Source organism: Triticum aestivum, chromosome 5B (assembly GCF_018294505.1).
Source record: "Triticum aestivum cultivar Chinese Spring chromosome 5B, IWGSC CS RefSeq v2.1, whole genome shotgun sequence".
NCBI classification, from domain to species: domain Eukaryota; kingdom Viridiplantae; phylum Streptophyta; class Magnoliopsida; order Poales; family Poaceae; genus Triticum; species Triticum aestivum.
Genome location: NC_057807.1, coordinates 464,160,028 through 464,184,986, shown reverse-complemented (window position 1 = coordinate 464,184,986; position 24,959 = coordinate 464,160,028). Strand labels below are relative to the sequence as shown.

Below are 24,959 nucleotides of genomic sequence, written 5' to 3'. Positions count from 1 at the left end.
ACTGGCGCTAGCACCCATATCACATAAGCCATGATAACAATGATCTCCTGTTTTAACAGAAATAACAGGCATGCCTACAACAGGTCTATGTTTCTTAATATCTGGTCTAGCAATTCTAGCAGCTTCATCACAGAAGTAAATAACATGCCCATCAATATCATCAACCAAGAGATCTTTAACCATAACAATACTAGGTTCAACTTTAATTTGCTCAGGTGGTGTATATGTTCTAGTATTACTCTTACGAACCACAGTTGAAGCTCTAGCATGATCCTTTATCTTAACAGGGAAAGGTGGTTTCTCAATATATGTAGCAGGAACAATAGGATCATTATAAGTGATAGTCTTTTCTTCAACTGTAATAGGAGCAACTACTTTTGCTTCAGTGGGAGGATTATACTTAAACCACTTCTCCTTAGGGAGGTCAACATGAGTAGCAAATGATTCACAAAAAGAAGCTACTATCTCAGAGTCAAGTCCATATTTAGTGCTAAATTCATGAAAAGCATCGGTATCCATAAAAGATGTAACACAATCAAACTTAGGTGTCATACCTGACTCCTTACCTTCGTCGAGATCCCAATCTTCAGAGTTGCGTTTAATTCTTTCCAATAAAACCCATCTGAATTCAATAGTTTTCATCATAAAAGAAGCAGTATAAGAAGTATCAAGCATGGAGCGATTATTGAGAGAAAGCCGAGCATAAAAATTTGAATAATCATTTCTCTTGAGAGCTCATGATTGGGGCATGAATATAACATTGACTTAAGCCTCCCTCAATCTTGAGCGATGCTTTCTCCTTCGCGAGGCCAAAAATTATATATATAATTACGATCATGATGAACAAGATGCACAGGATAAAACTTCTGATGAAATTCCAATTTCAATCGCTTGTAGTTACATGATCCCATATCATCACATAGCCTAAACCATGTCCATGCCTCTCCCTTCAAAGATAAAGGGAAGACCTTCTTCTTGATAACATCATCGGGCATACCTGCAAGCTTAAATAATCCACAAAATTCATCCACATAGATTAGGTCTAAATCAGGATGCAATGTTCCATCTCCTGTAAAGGGATTAGCTAGTAGTTTCTCTATCATACCCAAAGGAATTTCAAAGTAAACATTTTCAGTAGGTTCAGTAGGTTGAGGAGCAACTCTTTGCTCTACTGGTCGGGGTGAAGATACCCCGAACAAGCCCCTCAAAGGATTATGTTCCATAGTAACAAGTGAAAGTAAATTTCAGCACACTATATAAATTTTTCCTTACCAAGTTCCACTTACCAAAGGCGCTTCACTTATAGAGAAAAGCGCTCCCGAGGACACATGGGAATTATCGTCAAGCTAGTTTTCATCACGTTCATATGATTCACGTTTGTTACTTTGATAATTTGATATGTGGGTGGACCGGTGCTTGGGTACTGCCCTTTCTTGGACAAGAATCCCACTAATGATTAACCCTATTGCAAGCATCCGCAACTACAAAAGAAGTATTAAGGTAAACCTAACCATAGCATGAAACATATGGATCTAAATCAGCCCCTTACGAAGCAACGCATAAACTAGGGTTTAAGCTTCTGTCACTCTAGCAACCCATCATCTACTTATTACTTCCCAATGCCTTCCTCTAGACCCAAACAATGGTGAAGTGTCATGTAGTCGACGTTCACATAACACCACTAGAGGATAGACAACATACATCTCATCAAAATATCGAACGAATACCAAATTCACATGACTACTTATAGCAAGACTTCTCCCATGTCCTCAGGAACAAATGTAACTACTCATAAATCATATTCATGTTCATAATCAGAGGGGTATTAATATGCATTAAGGATCTGAACAAATCATCTTCCACCGAATAAACCAACTAGCATCAACTACAAGGAGTAATCAACACTACTAGCAACCCACAGGTACCAATCTGAGGTTTTGGGACAAAGATTGGATACAAGAGATGAACTAGGGTTTGAGAGGATATGGTGTTGGTGAAGATGTTGATGGAGATTGACCTCCTACCGATGAGAGGATCGATGGTGTTGACGATGGTGATGATTTCCCCCTCCCGGAGGGATGTTTTCCCAGCAGAACAGCTCCGTCGGAGCCCTAGATTGGTTCCGCCAAGGTTTCGCCTCATGGCGGCGAAGTTTCGTCCCGAAAGCTTGCTTATGATTTTTCCAGGGTAAAAGACTTCATATAGCAGAAGATGGGCACCGGAGGGCTGCCAGGTGGCCCGCGAGGCAGGGGGCGCACCCAGGGGGTTAGGGGGTGCCCCCCACCCTCTTGGACGGTGGGTGGCCCCCCTCTGGTATTTCTTCCGCTCAGTATTTTTTATTAAATCCAAAAATGAGTTTCGTGGAGTTTCAGGACTTTTGGAGTTATGCAGAATAGGTCTCTAATATTTGCTCCTTTTCCAGCACAGAATCCCAGCTGCCGGCATTCTCCCTCTTCATGTAATACTTGTAAAATAAGAGAGAATAGGCATAAGTATTGTGACATAACGTGTAATAACAGTCCATAATGCAATAAATATCGATATAAAAGCATGATGCAAAATGGACGTATCAGTGATATGCTTGATCGATATCCATATGCAATTGAAACCGATATATCATTCGTATCAAGCTACATTTAGAAGCTTGCATATGAGCACTCGAGAAAGGAATAAATGGTATAAATATTAGCACACACACGCACGCGCGCGCCACTTTTGAACTATTAGTTCCTCAACTTGCCTTTCACGTAGCAGTTCCAACCCGAGCCTTCATACAACCAGTCACTTCGCAAAGGCACCAATCAACATGTAGGTTTCTGAGACCGGCTCTACTTTCAAGAGATGACATATTTATTTAGAGGGGATGCGAGTGGCGATCGAGATGGTAGCACACGAGACAAACAATTTACCCGGGTTTGGGCCATCCCTGGAGAGATAAAACCCTACTGCTGTCCCATAATGGTTGTATTGCTCGAGGGCCCACCGACGATTGGGAAGACTACTAGAGAGATATTTTTCTTGGATTATGAGCTCCTATCTGTGGCAGTGGCCAAGGAGCCAGAAGAGGGGTAGGTGAAACCCTAAGCTAGATGACTCTAGAATGTGTTGGAACTCGAATCAGTCTTAGAAGGGCCCTAGTCTGCATTATATACTTGGTTGAGTTAGGGTTACATGGCTCAAACTGGAAAACAAATGAGCTCGCTCCACTAGGTTGAATCAGACCATGTCAGGCTGGTCACCTGCTTCCTTGTCTCCCAAGTTGGTGGAATGCGTGACTAGCGCCTAGGCCCAAGTGGCTGACTTGACACGCTAAGGGCCGATATGGCCGGCTCCTCGCATAGCTAGCACATCCGGGTGTCATATCCTCGTCAAAACCACACCTCTTAAATCTGGTCTAGTGGTTTAGACTATCAAATGATAGTAAATGTTGCCAAAATAAATTCATTCATCAAACTAATTTCTGATTTGTGCAAAAATATCACAAAACAAGTTGTTGCATTAATATGAGTCATGTAACATCCTAAGGCCTTGTTCGGTTCCACAGGGTTTCAAGGGGTTTGGAGCAGATTGGCAGGGATTGAATCCCCAGCAAGTCAAACTCCACATCAAACCCCTCCAATCCTCTCCAATCCCCTTGTGGTGGGGATTAACCGAACAATGCCTAAGAGAAAATTGTTTGTTATTTTTTTAACAGTTAGCGAATGATCATCCTGCGTACCAGAATTTGCATTATTCATTCTCTTGTGTATAAATATTCATAAATATTTTGGTATTTTTTCTAATAAAACTTAAAAGGTTTGACTTTTGCTAAATTCTAAAAATGGGATCACGTAGGCCAATCCTCAAATTAGCATTTCCGTCTGGAATCCTCTCTTTCGCCACTACAGCCATTGCACGGGGAGAAAAAAATTCACCGCTTGCCGGCCAAACCAGGCAGACATTCACACTGCCCGGATGGTGGCAATGCCACCGGTACCACTTGATAATGTGAAACAGTTTCTTTGTTAATCTTATAGGTGCACTGCATGAGATCACCTATGAAGGAATTCCAAATGTGGTATGAAGTATTTGCAAACAATGCCATCGCTTGAAGCAAAAGTACATCGCAAGCCACTGATCACAGCACATGACAGCTCAAGAGATGAATATATATTATAATATTGACACACAAGATATATCATCTCTAAACTTGTGGAATTAGCAAGACCTCAAGACTGAATAAAAATTAACATGGAACAAGATGACAGTCAACTCTTGTCAATCAGACCTCAACCACCCCCATAACCCCCCACAAGGCACTACATATGTACGCCACCCTTTCCAACTATCATCTCCTCAACTTAGCTTTCACATATCAAATCCAAATTAACCTTACCCTGAAAACAATCAATCATTGTGCAAGGCACCAATAAACGACACCTCTCAGGTCACCTCATAATTTCTTGATCTCTTAACATTGTTTGAACTATCAAACGATAGCTCAAATGTTTGTCTAAACAAACTCATCCAAAAACTTCAGACACACCTCTATCTACCCCTCTCATTTGGGAAACGCTAACTTTGTGTGGCCTCGACAACAACATTAAGTCCTCAATCACGTGCACCATCCTTTGATAAATTTGGGACTCTGAAAATGTGGCGGCTTTCGGGGGCGAGATCCCCCCCCCCCCCCTGCCTACTACTATTAGCTATTTTTATTGCTCATTAGCAACACTATTTCACAACCAAACAAACATTCTTTTAATATATTTTTCATGAACATTTAGGTTTAAGCAACCTAGTCAGAAGGTTGCCATCATGTCTTCGTGTGTCTTTCCTCGCGCTCTGGCGCAACTATGTGACTTTGGCCAATTTATTGACGCCTTTGAGTAATATATTCTAGTTGGAATCCTCTTCCCTCGGTGATTGTTAAAAAAACTACAAACACATGCAGCGAGCTCTTAATTAACCTTTCCTCAAAAAAACTCTTAATTAACCTAGGCCGGATCAGTTGACAGATATCCATCCCTGCATAAACTACAAGTGTCTCTCACTCTCGTCAAATAGAAAAGAGTACTCAGTATAAAATACAGAAAAAGAAGGCTTCAAGTATGGCAAGAATGAGCAGTACAGGCATGCAAGCGACAGCTAACATGACAATTTGAATAGTCAACATAAGCAAGAGCCCTAGATTTGGGCAAGAATAGTAAAGAAGAACAGTTTTTTAGGGAATATAATTTTGGGTTGCTCTGACCTGTGAGTGATGCACAAGAATCAGATTTGTGTTTTGGCCACAGCCGCATAAATTGCTGTCCTCCTGTCCCTTTGGTCAAGATTGTGTCCTACTGTCATTGTCGACATTCACAAGACATGGCGCAGTGTTGAGTACAGTGCAAGTCACAGTCCCTGTGAATTGACAAGGCTAAATTAGATCACTGTCCTCTGATTCCAACAATCCCAGTTGCTCCACTTGTATCTTTGTGCATTATGAACCTGGTTTATTTCTTGGAGTAAGTAACAAATGGACAAATAAACACATATGTTTATTTAGCATTATTTTCCTTCCCTCAACTCTTCCGAAGGTTCTTTTTTAGTCCATTATCATTTTTTCTACATAGCTTTTTTTCTAAGAGGACTCTAATCTATTATAGAGTTTCATCAAAAGTACAAAGTAACCCAAACATAATAAAAGTTACATCAAGGTTCATGAACCATCGCATGATCATTGTCGCTGCTAGAACGAGCCGCCAACACGCCGTTGTCGCCGCTCCCATACCGGAGCCGGCCTGACCTAACAGTCAGAAAGTCTTTGTGCACGTGTCCCTAAGGACCGGCACTCTGGAGCCATAGTCGTCGTTGTTAACCCTTGAATCAGTCCGAAGACCAAACACCAAATGGCATCATTCCGTAAGCATGACGAGAAACCCTAAACTCGTCTCCCCGAGGAGTTAGCAGGAATCTTTGTTCTTCCATCTTCCCAAACCGGACAAACTTGGTCCATCCTCAACCGGAAGCGATACTTTCGCTCACCAGACATGGGTTTTGACCTAGCTTTTCTTACGACTCTCCACTTCAGCTTGTTCTTCCCATGGTTCTTGAGTAATATGTAAAGCTCATGTGTGCCATCATGGACGAACATGTGCTAGGTTGGGTGAAAAACAATAGCATGTAAGTAAGGATACCACTTCGAATGGGGCAAGGAGTCAAGTTTGTCCGGTTTAGAAAGACGTTGAACCAAAGGTGAAAACCCAAAAATAAACTTTCCAAACAGTTGAGGGACCAAAGACATACTTGTCTACCTTTATAAACAAAACCCGTTACTTAATCACCAAATAAAAAAAGAATGCTCATTACTGTTCTTGGAGAAAATTGCAAAGTAATTATTTTACATTTTAGACATTTGCTTAGAGGTCATATCTGCTTGATCTTACCTCTTAGTAGTGTATTGTTTTGCAAACTGGGTGTAACTCAGATGGTTAGGTTTCTTATGATAAAATCAAACCATGAGCGTTCAAGTCCTAGACTTGGCACTGGTGCTCCCATTTTTTGAATTTATTTCAGACCTTTTTGTGACGTTCGGTAGGTGGTAGAATACATTCCCGTCAACTACAAAGACGTTGTTGGTGATTTCATCAATCTCTCATAGGTGTAAGATGTGTGTACGTGCGTTTATAGAGATGAGTGTATATGCATGTATGTGATCACCTGAGTATGTACTTCGTTTGTTAAAAAAAATGTACTGTTTTGCCTTTGCCTCTAAACACAAGTGGCACGAGTACTGTTTTCCGAACTTATGTTTTGTCGCTAATTATAATTTGTGCGAGTTGGTTGGGGTTAGAGGAGACCCAGGCCCGGCGCCCCGGCCTAGCTACTACCGATTCTTTCCTGCCTGGCCCGGGTCAAAGGGGGACGGTGGGCCCACCCGACGTGGCCGTATCCAATCGCCTCGGCCCCCACCCCGCACGTGCTCTGTTTGCAGAGGCATTTCTCTCTTCTTCCTCGAGAAACAGAGTCATTGCCTATTTGAACACAGGAGGAAAAGCTTCTTTCCCTCTCATTCTCATCAAAAGGGAAAAAATGAGGAAAAGCTTCTGTTCTTTTCGATGATCACGAACGTACGACCGTTCTTTCAGTGTCTGCCGGGTCCATCGGCGTTCACCACCTGCTGAGGCTCAGCAGCGTCCCATGTTTTCTTTTCGTTTCCAGTTTCTTTTGCGCGTGCGACTTCCCGTGGAAACATCTGTTATTTTATCCGTTCAGTATCCGTCGATGCATTCCTCCATACGTCTGACTTAAGAATTACAGTACTTAGGAAGAAATTACGGACCGATTATGTACAGCCTGCCTGGAAAAATAATATAATCTATTTTTGCCCTAACTCCTTCCCCTCTACGCCGCCTCCCACGGTGTTACAGTGCACCTCGCTACCCTACCCTTCCGGAGCCACCACCTCAACTGAATTGTTGTCACCCTAGCAATGCCCCACACACACACACTTTTTCTCCGACGTCGACAACCTACCCAGGACCCCGAATCGTCGCCCCCCCCCCCCCACCCCCACCCCCTCCCGGGCGCATCGCGACCAGTTTCATCTTGAGTTTGGTCAATTTTGTCTACATATTTTTTTCCCGATAAAGGATGCTTTTATTATCTCAAAATGTACATCAAGCAGATATAAATCATTATGAGTAACATGCGGCCTCTGCATAATTAGAATGCACACGGTCAAACCCCGAAAGTCTGACAATAAGAAATAAAACAAAACCGACAAATCAACAATAGTAGAGCCCTATAGACCGACACTATGCCTATATCGAAAGTGGTGGTGGATTGATCCACAGGTGATGCTGCCACCTATGTCGAAAAGAACCTCTGTAGCAACCTACTTCAATCGATTACACACTGCCTTGAACAACGGTTGGTACTCCGCTCGTTTAGCATAGACCACCTACGTACGCAAGTTTGTACACCAAAAAATAATCTGCAGAGGAGAAGCATTTTTGTCATTAAAAATCAAATCATTTCTACACAGTCAAAGCAATCAAATTAAGGCATACACTCCCACCCTTATCAGCGTTTTGAACCTATTTTGGACATCAAATGGAAGAAATTAATAGTGGGGTATCTTAACTTTGCAGGAAGACCCCGCGGAACATGGATCCAGCTGAAGCTAATTATTTTTCTCCTGAACTGAGCTAGGAAGCTAATTGCGCACAGTTAAGCAGTGCATGGCGCCGCACTAGCAGTGCGCGCGCATGCGTGAGATACACATGACTACAACAAGTAAGCTACAGTAGCTCGCCATGTAGAGGTAGGGGCCGGGCAGGAGAATAGTTATTAGCACGTAGTACACTGGCATGCATATGCATGCAGCAGCGATCGAGATATACATACAGCATATGCACCACTACAGCACCATTACGTACCATATCCAAATATGATAGTATATCCCTTTTTTCGCGGGAAACCATCTATGATATGATATGATATGTCCATGCCACTATATACCGCGGTGAAAAGCTACAGCTGCCAGCCGGAGACGGAGGAAATTAGCCAGCGCGTGGGAACACAGGAGGCCTTGATGCAGCGTGCTAAAAACACATTGATCGATCGCTCGTCGTCGACCTAGCCAGCCAGCTTGTCGCTCACGACCCCGGGTTGGTACGGGCTCAGCGTCACCGGCACATTTTCTATCTCCTCCCCCCTTATATCCTTGCCCTCTTCCCGGGGTAACTCCCGGCCGGTATTTCACACCCACCACTTTGACGTACGCACATTCTTGGGCGCGCTCCAGCCAGCGAGCGAGCAACCTCTAGCGTGTGCGCGTGTTCATCTTCCCCGGCCGGCGCGCCGGTTCCTCTCCTCTTGTGGTGCACCGCGGGCTAGGGCTATCTAGGGTTTTATACCTCGTGCCGTGTTGGTTGATCGGCCGCCTGGTGATTAGATGGAAGGGTCGGGGGCAGGAGGAGGGGGAGGGGGCGCGGCGGTGTCGAAGAAGAAGAGCTCCAAGGAGGGGGAGGAGGAGAGCCTGCCGCCGGGGTTCAGGTTCCACCCCACCGACGAGGAGCTCATCACCTACTACCTCCGCGGCAAGATCGCCGACGGCAGCTTCACGGCCAGGGCCATCACCGAGGTTGACCTCAACAAGTGCGAGCCATGGGATCTCCCAGGTAACTACGTACTCAGTCAGAAATGCTCCTGAGCACACGTCAGTGCATGCGTCCGTCTATGCATGTATGCACGACCAGTTCCCTTCCTTCGACGGGTGTTTCCATGGTTTTGTTTTTCTCCCCTCTACCAAGTACCAAGCATGCATAAGCTGTGCTCTTTTAAAAAGACAAATTGACTAGACTTCATACGCGCGTCGATCATGTTTTTCAAAAGCTATATAAAAGCCACAAACCACCTAGCGTTTTTCCTCGAGAGCATATATGCAGGAGGACTTCATGCATAGATAAACTAATCAAGAATGGTGGATTCTTACAAGTTTAGACAATATATTGTAGAAATTTTGGTTGAACATAGTATACTTAGTAGGTATTTAAAACCTTCATGTTTTGCTCTGTCGTCTCAAGATTATATGTGTCCCTCTCTCGTGGTTTCTTTTTTGGATAATGGAAAAGGACAAATCCCCCAACTTCTGCACTTAAAATGAGGGGAACAGGATTTGCGGTTATCTGGTAGTTAGAAACTATTACCATCGAACAATTAATTGGATGCTTGCACGGTTAAATAAATAAATTAAGGAGAGTGGATTTGTAGGAAGTTTTACAAATTTAGAAAATAGTATATTGTAGAATTGTTTTTTAACATGATATATTGTACAAACTGATTTCAATCTTCTATTGTTACTTAACATGCACCCTTCAATTCATTGTTGTTTGATACAATTTGTTTGGTTAGCTTCTAGCACGATGATACCATCAACAGTATGATAATACATGCATGAATATGCTTTTTGTTTTATTTTGTTTTGCGTTATCGACTCAAGATTAATTGTATGTCTCCTTCTCAGACAACTTACCCAAGTTCTGCACTTAAAATGAGCAGAGCCCTACTAGCAGTTGTATAATTAGAAACTATTACTAGCAAACAATTAACTGGATGTTATATTCTCTCCATGTATGCATACACCTAGAATTACGAAAAAGTGCCTTTTTAGTTGTTATTACAGCTTCATGTATGTAACATGTACTACAAACTAATAATTGTATGTGTATGATAATCGATTGAAATCCAGAGAAGGCGAAAATGGGAGAAAAGGAGTGGTACTTCTTCAGCCTAAGGGACCGCAAGTACCCGACCGGGGTGCGAACAAACCGCGCAACTAATGCTGGCTACTGGAAGACGACGGGGAAGGACAAGGAGATATTCACCGGGCAACCGCCATCGGCACAAGAGCTAGTCGGGATGAAGAAAACCCTAGTCTTCTACAAGGGGAGGGCTCCAAGAGGCGAGAAGAGCAACTGGGTCATGCACGAGTACCGCCTCCACCTGAAGCCAGCCTCCAAATCAAACAAGGTATATACACATCCATTTAAATTTTCTTTTAGAATGTTGGCCCCTAATTTGCGCTAAGCGGTTGCATGCTAATACCACCTAACTCTATGTGCTTTTAAATTTTTACTTGAACTCAATGTTTCTAGGATGAATGGGTTGTATGCCGCATCTTCGCCAAGAGCCCGGGCGTGAAGAAGTACCCGTCGAGCACCAACGCGCACTCCCGGTCCCACCACCACCCGTACACGCTGGACATGGTCCCGCAGTTCCTCCCGACGCTGCTGGGGCACGACCTGTTCGGCGGCGGCCGCGGGCACCACCACCCGTACATGACCCCCGCCGACCTGGCGGAGCTCTCGCGCTTCGCCAGGGGCACGCCAGGGTTGCACCCGCACATCCAGCCGCACCCCGCCGGCGCCGGGTACCTCAACCCGCCGGGCCCCTTCACGCTCTCCAGCCTCAACCTCAACCTCGGGGGCCCGTCGCCGGCGATGCCGTCGCCCCATCACGTCCTCCACCACGCCATGTCGATGCCGATGGGCCAGCAGCAGCAGCAGGCGGGCGGTGCCAATGGCCAGGCGATGACGATGGAGCAGCACATGGCCGCGGGGCTCGGCGGCATCCCGGCCGCCGGAGGGGACGGCGGGTTCGGCGGAGAGGGGCATGCGGCAGGGGGTGCCGGCATGAGGTACCAGAACCTGGACGTAGATCAGATGGTGGAGAGGTACTGGCCTGGTAGCTACTGATGAGTGTACGTAGGCTGTGTACGTGAGACGCCTGGGGTGTCAGGCGATTGTTGACTACGTAGGAGAGCAGGGCGGTTTGAGTGGTGTTTAATCTAGTCTCTTCGTTGTATCATCGTCTTCTCTGTCAGTTATTCTTTGAGCATTTCAGGTTAGCTTTGGTCGTCCGCCTTGTACACAGACTGTTTGCCTTACCTAACCGCGCGCTTGTATACATTCAGGATTACCAGTGAGTTTATAAATAGTATTATTACTTGTACTTGTTATGCGCCTCTGTGCCAAAGTTAAACGTGCATGCTGCGGATTTCTGAAATCGATTTGTTATTTCGGAGTTCACCACGAATTCAGGCCTCAATGGAGATAACCTTGTGACAGAGCCCTCCCGATCCCCTCCCTCCTCGACCCCTCTCCTCGAGCCAATGTAGCCTCTCTTCTCGGTTCCCTCCTTCCCGGTCTGATATAGAGCTTTGAGCCACCGCTGCCCCTCTCCTTGCTGCCGTCGGAGCCCCCGGGATGATGGCGGCGGTGGGGCCTTCCTCTGCCGTGGTTGCGGTGGAGATGGCGCAACGTTGAGGGCCCCTCCGCCATCGATGACTCACCCAGGCGGGGGTGTGGCTCCGATCATGCGGTTTCCCGACAGTAGACGTCGCATATGGGCATGTTGGATGGCGGAGGAGGTTGATCTGGTGGTCCAGACAGGGATGAGCGTGAATTTGCCAACGAAAGCTTTGTTCAGCCTTGGACAGAACCGTCACCAGCGGCGCCCGCGGGCGTCGTTACCTCGTTGGAGGCATTGTGGGCGTCAGCTTTTCCAGATCAAATGATGGCGAGATTCATGCATCGTCACCCCATGGGGCATCATCTTTGGGGTTGTACATCAGCTAGAGGGACAAGTGTTTGGCTTGGTGACAGGGCACAGGTTTCCGTATACTTCTGGTGCGGTGACCAAGGTGGAGCGGCATGCCATCTAACATATCAACGACGACGAGTCTCGATAGCAAAGTGGAGTGGAGTCTTGATGCTGGATATCGTTCACGCAAGAGGTTGGCGTTGTCCGATAGTGCAAACTGAAGATCTGCTAGGCCGGATGATGCTTCTGGCTGGCCGTCGGGTGGCTTGGTGAGGCCACCAGATTTCTTGATGTGCATAGAGCACATCATCAATCTTGTAGGTAGGGCAACAGTTTTCACCATCTATGTACTCCCTCCGTCCGGAAATACTTGTCATCAATATTGAGGATGTATCTAGACATATTTTAGTTCTAGATACATCTCTTTCTATCCATTTTGATGACAAGTATTTTCGGACGGAGGGAGTATTTAATAATGCAATAAAGATGTGTGCATTGGGTAATCCTCCTTTTCAAAGAAAAAAAATTGCAGACAACCTAGTACACTACTCCAGCGTACAGCGACGTTGAATAGTTTTAATCCAGAACTTTCAGTGACAAGAAATGGTACGTACGTTAGGAAGTTGTGAGCACGGATTACCCGAAGTACACTCAAAACACGCTAGTAGCTGCAACATAATAAGTGTCCACTAAAACGAATACCTGCAGATTTAACCTCGTAATCCCTACTCGGCAACGTGATCGTACAAAAACGGCCGCTACAATACATGGGGGCCAAAATGGAGACACGGTTTGCGTGCAGTATAACTCGGGGTATATATTACACATGATTTAACCAGGACCAGGCGTCTCCTCATTTGTATCCAGCAGACTCGTCAGTGAATGAATAATGCCTCATCGTACTTGATCTGCAGAGTGCAAACAGAGTTCAAAGGCCGGGTACAAAACTGACATGTGAATGATTTAGTACTTGCTTCAAAGTTGTATCAAACAATTCAATATTCAAAGTATTAATCAAGGCCCAAGAAAAACATGTTCTGTTGTATCAAATATCAATTAAAAACTTATATACTTCAATGTTCTTGTGAAAATAAGAGGACTGTTCCATTGACCCAAACCTTTTGATGAGAACAAAGAACGCCTACATAGCGTGGGATTTGGATCAGATGTTACTGCTAACAAAGGAAGAATGTGGTACCTTCAACTACAGTGCTGCAGAACGTAGGCAAACAGTATACGGTCTACTTGTCCGCATGTCGGCGCTTGTGTCTCCTATGGCCATTGACCAAAACTTTGCCCTTATCACTCCGTGGGATTTTCTTCTTCTTGGTGATGCTGCATGAAAAATGGAAGGTTTCTGATCGAACAAGTACAGTCACAATTCACCTAAAGCCATGCCAAGCAACTATTAGCTGAAGCGTTTTAAATACACTACTGACCAGAAGACTTCTGTTAGGAGTATGTACAAAACATATACGGGCATAAGGAGCCAAGCAGCAGCCTACCAAGAGAGATAAGATATTTTAGACCATTTTATTTTAATCAGTAGAAACACATGTTATAAATTGACAGTTCAGCTTGTGCTTACCAGAAACCACACCAACTCTCCATTCGCAAATTGTTTTAATAACTCATGTTGGTGCATGTAATCCAAGATAGTTACCTGAGCCTGAAAAGGAAATTTGCTTAGATTATTGGATCCATGACTTGGATCTTCAGGCCATTTTACCGCAGTTGCTTACAGCACAGAGAGATGTAGTATTGTTCAAGGTAAGTACGAAGGTTAGTTAACCATAATGCTGTTTCATCCAGCCTACTTCACCCACTAGCGTATACACAGTTCAACACAGATTAGAGCAATTCAGCAGTAGTAGTAGCATACAAAAAGTACAGTGTCAAAAAATGTCTTATATTTTGATATGGACGGAAGTACATAATAAGTTTCTGGATCAAGACAGTATTTGAACCAACCAATTACCAAAGGTGCACAAAGTTTATATTTATTTTTTGAAAAAATGTAAAAAAATCCCAGAATTGATAGAAAAGGAGTTTAATTACAAGCCTCCCGCACCAGTCACACGCAACCTACAGCAGGGCAAGTGGCAGCCCACAGCTGCTTAAGCCAAAACCCAGGCCCTAGCTTCAGTTTTGATGGCATCCAAGAACTGTGCAAGGTTGGGGTGCACGCCCTTGGGGGAGGACCAAGAGGGAGGGCGTATCTCCAAGAAATTCTGGTAGGCCAGTACTCCCTCTGTATCAAAATATAAGACGTTTTTTGACATTTTTGACACTGCCATAGTGTCAAAAACAGAGGGAGCAGTATTTACCAAATAATCATACAGAAGGCCAAAGTGAAATTATTAAACTATAACTAACTGTGAAGTTATATATATAGGTCTGAAAAATCTCATTAGATTGATTGACGAAATAATTCTATTAGGGGGCTGCAAAATTTACCGATGATACAGTGCAATATTTAGCAGAGAAAAATGCAGATACAGTGCTCAAGGATTATATAAGAATATATGAAATAAGATCACCTAAAAACAGCCCTACAAATTCAGCCAAGTGTTCAATAACTCAAAACAATAAAATTAACAATAACAGAAGCATAAAATGTCTAAAACAACAAAGCATTAATATTTAACTGGAACTGAGAAGCTGGAATACTTGAGATAACAAGAAAATTTAAGAGAAGAAAGACCTGCTGATGGTATAAAGTAGCTGTCTCGCGAAGCTTTTCATATTCCTGGCCTGCCTTTTCAGTGTAAGGCTTCAGGGTGGTTTTAAGTTTGTCAACATGTGGTTTACTGGCCTTAGCAACTTGATCAATATAAGGTTTGGATAACTTCTTGGCTTCCTGAAAAAATATAATCAAGCCACATCAATTCACTACAATGACAACACTATGGCCTAAGTGTAATTGCTAAACAAAGAGGATCTAGTGTACCTGGAAATAGGGATCAGCAAGCTCATGTGCTTTCACAACATGAGGTGAGATAGCATCCTTTGATGCTTGATAAAGCTCTACTGATTTTGCTGAGACCATTTGCACATAAGGTTCCGCCTTTTTCTTTGCCGTAGCCCAATTTTCTTTAATGACAGGAATCCATTTCTTCAAGGATAAAAAAAGCATCGTTAGTGAAAGTGAATACAGATGCAAAAACTCAGAAACATCATGTGATACTTGCCTCACATGACATCCATATACAATAAGAATTGGCCATAACACATGCATAAATGACGTGTTTTAACATTTCAAATAAACTCTGCTTATACAGATTTTCTGACCCACAATCCCAGGAACAAGAATATTACCGCCTTAACAGTTTCTATATGGGGTTCAGCCCATTCCTTCGCCTGCACTGTTTTCTCTGACGCCTGCAGTGATTTAATTCACAGGTTATAAACAAATACATAATGTGTTCAGCTTGGCATATTTCATAATCAAAATAAAAGCATAAATAAGCTAGGAGGCACCTTTTGCAATAAATTGTTGACAGCAGGTTTTCCATGTTCACTCCAGTGACTTGACATCAACTCCTACATGATAACATGATGAGTGTGTTGCGCAAAAGCAAAGTAAGAAGAGGCACAATGCTTATTGCTTAGGTTAACTACTCCACTTATACCATATAGTGAGCTGCATGTGCTGCTAACCAAGGTGGCAACCATGCTCCATGAACCTGCCAAAAAGTAACAATCAGTAAACTACTCGTCACAATAATCACTTGTTAGATGAGGTTCAAAACATGTAAAGTGGAAGGATGAATTACACCCATCACAGGCATCGTCGTCCTCATCATCCTTATCAGGAAGTTCTCAATGTACAAGTCACAACATGTGCCAGACAACAAAGATGCACAGATACACATCACACTCAGGTTCAGTGATTAGAAGATACTGCCTCCGTCCCATAATATAAGAGCGTTTTTTTACACTAGTGTAGTGTCAAAAACGCTCTTATATTATGGGACGGAGGGAGTAGTATGTTATCACTATGTAAAACTTCATATAATTTACACCAGGCTGAGCTGGCAACTAAGTTGCATTTGAAATGTGTTTTTGAAAACAACACTGACATACTGCACTAAGAGTGCGGAGCAAATAGGAAAAGGCTAATCCAGTCTAGAATCTGGCATGTTACCTTACTGACATATTCATATGACAGCAGCTACAACAATAGAATGAAAATTACCTCTCCGAGCTGCTCCGATTTTGCTGTTGCTTCTAACTGCACCTTCATCAGCTCCTCCTACAAACACCAAAACAAAGGATTGAGGAGAATGCATCACGAAACTGCAAAACAAAAATGTACCACTGTAGTCGCATATATCACAAACCTCTGCAGCTTTAAGAGCATTTTTAGTCTTCTGAATCCTAACCTTTTGCTCACCGCTTGTCTTTTGAAGCTATTAAAAGAAATAAAAACATTATCAACTTGAGGACAGTATTCACCTACTCCCTCCGTTCCAAATTACTCGTCGTGGTTTTGGTTCAAATTTGAACTAAAACCACGACAAGTAATTTGGAACGGAGGGAGTAACAAAAAAGGTGGATTCAAGGGATATACCCTTGATTCCACCGAAAGTCTTATAGGACAGCAGGATATGAACCTTATCCCGTTTTTGGTTTCACAACTATAACGTTTTAATAGGGAATGAGGCTCAGCTCTCCCTAAAATTAAGGAGATGATAATATATCATGCAGCCTGTTATATAATACTACGGAAATTCTCACTGTTTTCCAAAACATTTTCTTCCCTCAAACAGCATCATCATCAAATACGCTAAAACATTCCAGATTCTTCTTTAGAATTTACCCTTACTTTTGAGAAGTGTGCTTAGCAAAGTTTTATATAGCATTGGAATCACATACAAAAAAGAAAATAGCAGCATGAACCATCGTTAACCCACTATGAGTCTGTGACAAAGTATCGATCTCCTTTTTAACCATAACAAATTTATCATGTAATAGATGCAGAAACGGCAACAATGACGACTTAAATCAGTGACAACACCACAAGAGTTTATCAAAGGATTGAGCAAATATGATCTTGTCCAAGAATTTTACCTAAATGAAAAAAAATAAAGATGCACATTAGCACAACAGACGACCACAGTCGAATACTTACTCTATCCAGCTTAGCATTCAGCTCTTGCACCTTCTTCTCTGCATCGGCGGCTCTAGCCTCCATGGTCGCCTTTTTGTTATTTTGTGCTTCTATGTCCTTCTTGAGCTTCTCAATCTGGAATAGGCAAGATAAGAAACCACATAATCCTAATTGTTGCACTCAAGTTTTAGACGTTTCACACACCCAATACCTGCTTCTCAAGCTCAATAGCCCGGGCATTGACCTTGCCTGCCTGCTCCTTTGCAGCTATAGATCCCTTTGACTGCATATGTAGCAACAGATGAGCATAATTGCTTTATCAGGGAGCAGGAATATGATACAATATATTGTCCTTCACGAGATGGGTCACCTGGAGGGAAGTTATCTCATTCTGCAGAGTAGCAATGTTCTGTGACATCTCCCCAGTCACCTTTTCCAGTGTTTCGATGCCGCCATCCTTGCTATTCAGCTCCAGTGTCTGTGCTGCAATGCTCGACTCTGCAGGGTGACAAGAGCTGCACTGTTTCAGAAAGGATCAAGTGGCACAAACATGTTGCAATGACAAGAAAAAGATTTTACTCGAACACAAATTCTCAAGTGACTTGACACCATCTATTTCACATTGTAACAAAAACTATTTCAACCAAAGACATGCCCATGGCGAACCTCCAACTGAATCAAACCGGAGTAATTGTGTTCTTAACGCTACAAGCTCCTTCATGCATTTCAATGGTAGTTCAAGCAAGGGGCACTGGTTCCATGGCGAATTCCGGTTAGACTAAATGGCATAACTGGCTCTCTATCCAGCGACAAACTAAAAACGTAGGACTGGAGGAGCAACAACGAAGCTATTGCCCAACATTGCCACCAATTAGCCTGAAGAATTTCCCTTAGCCTGAAGAATTTTCCCTAGCCTTCATCTATCAATCCCTATTCGGCGGCCTTAACACGATATCTCTAAGCCACCGACCAATATGTTCACTAATTACCAAATCCGTCCCCTATCTCGTCAAATCGCAGAAGCGCCTAGTTCGCCAGAACAAATCGACCCCAAAACCCTAGCAAACCCCAACGAAGCCGCTCGAAGCAGCGCCAGAAATCCCAACCAACCACACCCGCCCTCCCCCGGACCGAATCGAGCGGAGCAAGACGCACGCACCTAGCGCGGCGACCTTCGCCCTGAGCTGCCCCAGCTCGGCCGCGAGCACCGCCTCCTCCTGGGCCCTCGCGTTCGCCGCGATCTCCTCCGGCCGCACGTCCCCCGCTGCCGCCGCCTCCTGCGCAGCCGCACCGGCGACGGCGAGAAGCAGCACCAGCAGCGGCCCCGCCGCCGCGAGAAGCCCCGGGATCCGCATCTCGCAGATGGTGAAGCGCTCGGGGCCGAGAAGGAGGAGCGTAATAGGAGTGCTCGCCTCGTAGCCTCGCTCCTCGGAGGCAGCAAGCCCAGATCGTTTTTCAACCGAGTTCAAGAGGCCACACGTGGGTGCGGCGCTGGCTGCCGTGCCGAGGGAGGGGAGGGACAGGACACAGGAGTGCGCGGCACGCGCCGCGTGCGTCTGGGTTGTCTCACTGCCCGGTGGGCCTTAGGGCTTGTAAAATGCAAGGTGTTTAGGAAGGTGCATTAGAGCATCTCCTACTTTCGAAGTTTTTTTTTATTGGCCTCCTGTTGAGGATTGAACAAAGGTGAAAGAAGGCATCGGATCTAGAGCTTTCTAAACTTACTATCAAATACTCATATGTCCGTGCGTTGTAACGGAATTTTTTTTATCAAATTATGCAGGTGTGATAGATGCAAAAAAAAAGTCTGAATCAAATGCTAGGATGAGATAAAAACTTTTAAAATGTTATTTCACAAACTATGTCTGAGTGATGTCATATAATGATATAGGGGACTTTTAAAAAGTCATTTCGAAAACTAAAAATGTGATGGACTCATCACGACTTGATTTCCTAAGGCGCTACAATGGATTATTTCCTGGATGAGCAAACTGCATTGATGGACCCTACCTGAGCTAGATTGATGAATGATGTGTCCCGTCTTGACCTAGCATAGCGGTGTTTACTAAAACCAACAAATAAACATAGTTGTGTATGGAGGCAAAATAGACATTTAGTCATTTTCATATAGCTTACAAAAATTAACCCAGAGAAGTCGTGTCCATTTTTTTGGGGCTCATCCGTGTACAAAAACACAAGACCTTTTTTTTACCCGACGCATATTTACGGATCAGTTCTAATTTTTTGAATATTTTCTAAAATTTCATGGACATTTTTTTCGAATTACCGAATATGTTTTGAATACTAGATCATTTTAAGAAATCATGAACATTTTCTATTTTATGAACATTTATTTGAAACAACGAATTATTTTATAATATGCGAACAATTTTTTGAAATCATGAACATTTTATGATTCCCTGAATGTTTTTTAATTCACAAACATTTTATGATTTCTCAATATATTTTTAGAAAACTCGCAACATTTTGAAGTTTGGTTCTTTTGAAAATTCGGAATTAATTTAAAGAAGGAAAAAAACAGAAAACAGAAATAAGAAAGTAAAAGCAAAACACGATAGAAAAATAGGGGGCGCCACAACCTGCACATGGGCCGGCCCATTACCCGCGTGCGGGAGGAGGTGTGCTAGAAAAAAAGGGAAGACAAAAATAGGGCAGAAGCAGGGGTAGAACCATGGCCTCCCGCGAAGAAGGTTGAGACCTTAGAGCATCTCTAGCCGCGCCCCCAAGAGGCCCCCCAAGGCGATCTTTTAGCGCCGGCGGCCGAAAATCGGCCCAGAAGCGCCCCCAGGATCTCATTTAGCGTCGGTTTGGGCCAATTAACAGCCGGCGACCCCGAGCCGAACCCAAGCGCCCGGGGGTCGCTTGGGGGCGCCGGCAGAAGCGAAAAGGGGCGTGGGGCCGCTCTGTCGGCGAGAGGAGGCCCTTTTCCCATCGTTTCCTCCCGCTTTCCCCCTCAGCTTTCCTCTCATTCTCCATTCCTCCCGCCAATCTCCTCCTCCTCCCTTTCAAGTCGGCCGCCATGCCGCCGAAGAAGTATGTGTTCCCGCGCGCCGCGACGGATACCACAACCGCCGCCGCCACCCAGCTGAAGCAGAGGAAGCAAAGGGCGTCGTCGTCCAAGCCCCCGGGCATGAGTAACGCCGACTGGAAGGCGGAAGTGCAGCGTCGGGAGGCCGTCCCAGTCGATAGACGCAACAGGGCCAAGAAGGCCCAGGACAGGGCGGCGCTCGCGATGGCGGCGGCGGCGGTGCAGGCGGAGCGGGCGACCAAATAAACCGAGACGGCTCGCGCGGGGATGATGAATCCACCCGGCGGCCATGACCCGCACGCGTCTTGGAGCCAGCAAAGCGTCGGATCTCCGGTCGGCTGCTCGTTGTCGCCACAACCATGGGGCTGCATGCCGTCGTCGGGCTACACCGACGGTGACGCGTGCGGCGGGTTCAACCCCAACATCACCTTCCCCATGGTCTCCCGGCCCAGCGCACGCCCTCGCCCGCCTTCGCCGGCGTGCAGTACCCTTCATACACCTACTCGCCGCCGGCCTACGCATCCTCCCCGACACCACCTCTCCGTCGTGGCGCGCTGCTCTTCTCACAAGCCTCCTCGTCGCATCTTGGCGACGCCGACGTGATGGAGGCCGACATGGAAGACATCATCGCAGCCTGCTACCTCCTGAGTTTGCGTTGGTTTTCCCTTGAAGAGGAAAGGGTGATGCAGCAAAGTAGCGTAAGTATTTCCCTCAGTTTTGAGTGTTGGGGAACGTAGTAATTTTAAAAAAATATCCTACGCACATGCAAGATCATGGTGATGCATAGCAACGAGAAGGGAGAGTGTTGTCCATGTACCCTCATAGACCGAAAGCGGAAGCGTTAGCACAACGCGGTTGATGTAGTCGTACGTCTTCATGATCCGACCGATCAAGTACCGAACGCATGGGTTTTTGCCTTATTATCAAAAAGGGGAGTTGGGTAAAGCAAACTCCCTCCTTGGACGAGCACGAGGCTTAGTCAAGTAGAACCGGGTTGCGATCTCCGAGTTTAACACACGTTCAGCTCGATGACGTCCCTCGAACTCCGATCCAGCCGAGCTTTGAGGAGTGTTCCGTCAGCACGAGGGCTTGGTGACGATGATGATGTTCTACCGATGCAGGGCTTCGCCTAAGCACCGCAACGATATTATCGAGGTGGATTATGGTGGAGGGGGGCACCGCACACGGCTAAGAGATCAATGATCAATTGTTGTGTTCTAGGGTGCCCCCTGCCCCCGTATATAAAGGAGCAAGGGGGAAGGCCGGTTGGCCCTTTGGGGCGCGCCAAGGAGGGGGGAGTCCTCCTCCTAGTAGGAGTAGGACTCCCCTTTCCTAGTCCAACTAGGAAGAGGGAAGGGGGAACGAAAGAGAGGGAAAGAGGAGAAGGAAAGGGGGGTGCGCCCCCTCCCATAGTCCAATTCGGACCCCTCATGGAAGCGAGCGCACCACCTCCTGGGCTGCTGCCCTCTTCTCTTCCCTAAAGCCCACTAAGTCCCAATACTCCCCCGAGGGGTTCCGGTAACCCCACCGGCACTCTGGTTTTCTCCGAAACTACCCGGAACACTTCCGGTGTCCGAATATAGTCGTCCTGTTGGGGAACGTTGCATAAAATTAAAAAATTCCTACGTTCACCAAGATCAATCTATGAGTTCATCCAGCAACGAGAGAGGAGTGCATCTACATACCCTTGTAGATCGCGAGCGGAAGCGTTCAAGAGAACGGGGTTGAGGTAGTCGTACACGTCGTGATCCAATCATCGGAGATCCTAGCACCGAACGGATGGCACCTCCGCGTTCAACACACGTACGGTCAGCGTGACGTCTCCTCCTTCTTGATCCAGCAAGGGGGAAGGAGAGGTTGATGAAGATCCAGCAGCACGACAGCGTGGTGGTGGATTCAGCAGGGATCCGACTGGGCTTCGCCAAGCGTCTGTGGGAGGAGGAGGTGTAGCAAGGGGGAAGGGAGGCGCCAAGGTGCAGGGTGCGGCTGCCCTCCCTCCCCCTCCTCTTTATATAGGGTCCCCAGGCGGCGGCCAAGGGGGGAGCCTTGCCCCCCAAGGCAAGTGGAGGCGCCCCCTCCCCTAGGGTTCCCAACCCTAGGCGCAGGGGGCCCAAGGGGGGCGCACCAGCCCACCTGGGGCTGGTCCCCTCCCCACTTCAGCCCACGGGGCCCTCCAGGATAGGTGGCCCCACCCGGTGGACCCCCAGGACCCTTCCGATGGTCCCGGTACAATACCGGTGACCCCCGAAATTCTCCCGATGGCCAAAACAACACTTCCTATATATAATTCTTCACCTCCGGACCATTCTGGGACTCCTCGTGACGCCCGGGATCTCATCCGGGACTCTGAACAACTTTCGATTTGCTGCATACTAATATCTCTACAACCCTAGCATCACCGAACCTTAAGTGTGTAGACCCTACGGGTTCGGGAGATATGCACACATGACCGAGACGCCTCTCCGGTCAATAACCAACAGCGGGATCTGGATACCCATGTTGGCTCCCACATACTCCTTGATGATCTCATCGGATGAACCACGATGTCGAGGATTCAATGAACCCGTATTCTATTCCCTTTGTCAATCGGTACGTTACTTGCCCGAGACTCGATCGTCGGTATCCCAATACCTCGTTTAGTCTCGTTACCGGCAAGTCACTTTACTCGTACCGTAATGCATGATCCCATGACCAGACACTTGGTCACATTGAGCTAATTATGATGATGCATTACCGAGTGGGCCTAGAGATACCTCTCCGTCATACGGAGTGACAAATCCCAGTCTCGATTCATGCCAACCCAATAGACACTTTCGGAGACACCCGTAGTGTACCTTTATAGTCACCCAGTTACGTTGTGACGTTTGGCACACCCAAAGCACTCCTACGGTATCCGGGAGTTGCACAATCTCATGGTCTAAGGAAATGATACTCGACAATTGGAAAAGCTCTAGCTAAACGAACTACACGATCTTTGAGCTATGCTTAGGATTGGGTCTTGTCCATCACATCATTCTCCTAATGATGTGATCCCGTTATCAATGACATCCAATGCCCATAGTCAGGAAACCATGACTATCTGTTGATCAACGAGCTAGTCAACTAGAGGCTCACTAGGGACTTGTTGTGGTCTATGTATTCACACATGTATTACGATTTCCGAATAACATAGTTATAGCATGAATAATAGACAATTATCATGAACACAGAAATATAATAATAACCATTTATTATTGCCTCCAGGGCATATTTCCAACAGTCTCCCGCTTGCACTAGAGTCAATAATCTAGTTACATTGTGATGTATCGAACACCCATTGCGTCCTGGTGTTGATCATGTTTTGCCCTAGGGAGAGGTTTAGTCAACGGATCTGCTACATTCAGGTCCGTATGTACTTTACAAATATCTATGTATCCATCTTGAACATTTTCACGGATGGAGGTAAAGCAACGCTTGATGTGACTGGTCTTTTTGTGAAATCTGGGCTCCTTGGCAAGTGCAATAGCTCCTGTGTTGTCACAAAAGAGTGTAATCGGCCTCGACGCATTGGGTATGACTCCTAGGTCGGTGATGAACTCCTTCACCCAGATTGCTTCATGTGCTGCCTCTGAGGCTGCCATGTACTCCGCTTCACATGTAGATCCCGCCACGACGCTCTGCTTGCAACTGCACCAGCTTACTGCCCCACCATTCAAAATATACACGTATCCGGTTTGTGACTCTGAGTCATCCAGATCTGTGTCGAAGCTAGCGTCAACGTAACCCTTTACGACGAGCTCTTCGTCACCTCCATATACGAGAAACATGTCCTTAGTCCTTTTCAGGTACTTAAGGATGTTCTTGACCGCTGTCCGGTGTTCCTTGCCGGGATTACTTTGGTACCTTCCTACCAAACTTACGGCAAGGTTTATATCAGGTCTGGTACAGGTCATGGCATACATGATAGACCCTATGGCTGAGGCATAGGGGATGACACTCATCTCTTCTTTATCTTTTGCAGTGGTCGGGCATTGAGCCGAGCTCAATTTCACACCTTGCAACACAGGAAAGAACCCCTTCTTGGACTGATCCATATTGAACTTCTTCAATATCTTATCAAGGTATGTGCTTTGTGAAAGACCTATGAGGCGTCTCGATCTATCTCTATAGATTTTGATGCCTAATATGTAAGAAGCTTCTCCAAGGTCCTTCATTGAAAAACACTTATTCAAGTAGGCCTTTATGCTGTCCAAAAGTTCTGTATCATTTCCCATCAAAAGTATGTCATCCACATATAATATGAGAAATGCTACAGAGCTCCCACTCACTTTCTTGTAAACGCAGGCTTCTCCATAAGTCTGCATAAACCCAAACGCTTTAATCATCTCATTAAAATGAATGTTCCAACTCCGAGATGCTTGCACCAGCCCATAAATGGATCGCTGGAGCTTGCATACCTTGTTAGCATTCTTAGGGTCGACAAAACCTTCCGGCTGCATCATATACAGTTCTTCCTTAAGGTGACCGTTAAGGAAAGCCGTTTTGACGTCCATTTGCCATATCTCATAATCATAGTATGCGGCAATTGCTAACATGATTCGGACGGACTTCAGCTTTGCTACGGGAGAGAATGTCTCATCGTAGTCAATCCCTTGAACTTGTCGATAACCCTTAGCGACAAGTCGAGCTTTATATATGGTGACATTACCATGTGCGTCCGTATTCTTCTTAAAGATCCATTTGTTTTCT

The 24,959-nt window shown here is 45.5% G+C and overlaps 2 protein-coding genes across 2 annotated transcripts; one reads left to right on the top strand and one right to left on the bottom strand.

Annotated features, from left to right (window-relative positions):
* The first annotated feature begins 8,733 nt into the window (after positions 1–8,733).
* LOC123116449 (NAC domain-containing protein 92) lies at positions 8,734–11,481 on the top strand. The gene is made up of 3 exons (XM_044537403.1): positions 8,734–9,149; positions 10,220–10,500; positions 10,626–11,481. The coding sequence occupies exons 1-3, from the start codon at positions 8,924–8,926 to the stop codon at positions 11,223–11,225; spliced, it is 1,107 nt and encodes a 368-aa protein (XP_044393338.1). The 5' UTR covers positions 8,734–8,923; the 3' UTR covers positions 11,226–11,481.
* A 1,117-nt stretch (positions 11,482–12,598) lies between these two features.
* On the bottom strand, positions 12,599–18,659 carry LOC123112495 (spindle pole body component 110). The gene is made up of 15 exons (XM_044533497.1): positions 18,345–18,659; positions 17,556–17,683; positions 17,397–17,468; positions 17,207–17,320; positions 16,416–16,484; positions 16,271–16,327; positions 15,705–15,758; positions 15,553–15,615; positions 15,391–15,453; positions 15,023–15,187; positions 14,777–14,932; positions 13,661–13,741; positions 13,512–13,573; positions 13,271–13,407; positions 12,599–12,980 (listed from the first exon to the last, which is right to left on the bottom strand). The coding sequence occupies exons 1-14, from the start codon at positions 18,538–18,540 to the stop codon at positions 13,314–13,316; spliced, it is 1,374 nt and encodes a 457-aa protein (XP_044389432.1). The 5' UTR covers positions 18,541–18,659; the 3' UTR covers positions 12,599–12,980; positions 13,271–13,313.
* Between the last annotated feature and the right edge of the window lie 6,300 nt (positions 18,660–24,959).